Genomic DNA, 1,098 nt, shown 5'->3' with positions numbered 1-1,098 from the left:
TCTGGACAGTAAGACGGCTGGGTGGACAGCTGGGAACAAGAGCCCACGTACAGACGCTTCCCTCAGCTCTGTGGACATGCCCACTCCCACTGAGCCGAGGGACATTTCAAACATCTACGTTTTCACCCCTTCTCCTCCTCCTCCTCCTGCAAGAACAACCAGGAGACCATCTCGTCTCCCGGTGATAACAATGAAATTTGGTGGAACAGGTACGTTAATACTATTGAGTGATGACTTTCTTTATGGGAAGTTGAATGGAAATAGGTGAAGATTGTGATTACAGTAAAGTGTAAATTAGAGTGTTCATGAATATTTTTGTTGGTAATCTGAACAGTCAAGGAGGTCGCTGATGGGTGCAAGCTCCAGTCATCAGAGGCGACACTAGAGAGATTCGATGAGGCAATACAAAAATTTGCGTTCGGCCACCGTCTTTCCCCTGAACCACCAACAGCTCCGAGTAGGATCCCGATGTTGGCATCCAGGTTTACAGCACGTCCAACAGAAGCCAACAGAAAAATACCTCACCGTGGGACCCTGGGGATGGCACCCAAGGTTCCAGCACCACCTTCAGAAGCTGCCCCAGCCCACAGAAAAGGACCTCGCCGTGGGTTCCTGGTGGTAGCACCCAAGTCTCCAGCACCTCCATCAGAAGCTACCCCACCCAACAAAAACGGACTTCATCATGGGACACCGGCGGTGGTGCCCAGAGTTCCAGCACCACCTTCAGAACCCGCCTCAGCCCACAGAAAAGGACCTCGCCGTGGGACCCGGGTGGTGGCACCCAAGTCTCCAGCACCACCCTCAGATGCTGCCCCGCCCAGCAGAAAAGGACCTCGCAGCGGGACCCTGGCGGTGGCACCCAAGTCTCCAGCACCACCATCAGAAGCTGCCCCGCCCAGCAGAAAAGGACCTCGCAGCGGGACCCTGGCGGTGGCACCCAAGTCTCCAGCACCTCCATCAGAAGCTGCCCCGCCCAGCAGAAAAGGACCTCGCAGTGGGACAAAATGTCCCCCAATAGAAGACCTCCGGCCTTTGGTTGATCCTGCAAAGAGCCTGTCCCTCTGCTTCACGCAGCTGACCACAGATAACTGGTAGGAC

The 1,098-nt window shown here is 55.2% G+C and overlaps 2 protein-coding genes across 2 annotated transcripts in view; both read left to right on the top strand.

Annotated features, from left to right (window-relative positions):
- pef1 (penta-EF-hand domain containing 1) overlaps window positions 1-1,098 on the top strand; it is a 24,643-nt gene that overhangs the window by 8,317 nt on the left and 15,228 nt on the right. The gene's annotated exons all lie outside the window — the stretch shown is intronic.
- LOC116701501 (TOG array regulator of axonemal microtubules protein 2) overlaps window positions 197-1,098 on the top strand; it is a gene marked incomplete in the record, with an annotated part of 2,366 nt that continues 1,464 nt past the window's right edge. The window contains 1 exon segment of the mRNA XM_032535235.1: window positions 197-1,091. Coding sequence (XP_032391126.1) covers window positions 469-1,091 — 623 coding nt within the window.

This window comes from Etheostoma spectabile, chromosome 14 (genome assembly GCF_008692095.1).
Source record: "Etheostoma spectabile isolate EspeVRDwgs_2016 chromosome 14, UIUC_Espe_1.0, whole genome shotgun sequence".
Taxonomy (NCBI): Eukaryota; Metazoa; Chordata; class Actinopteri; order Perciformes; family Percidae; genus Etheostoma; species Etheostoma spectabile.
This window is presented reverse-complemented; position numbering and strand designations above follow the sequence as displayed.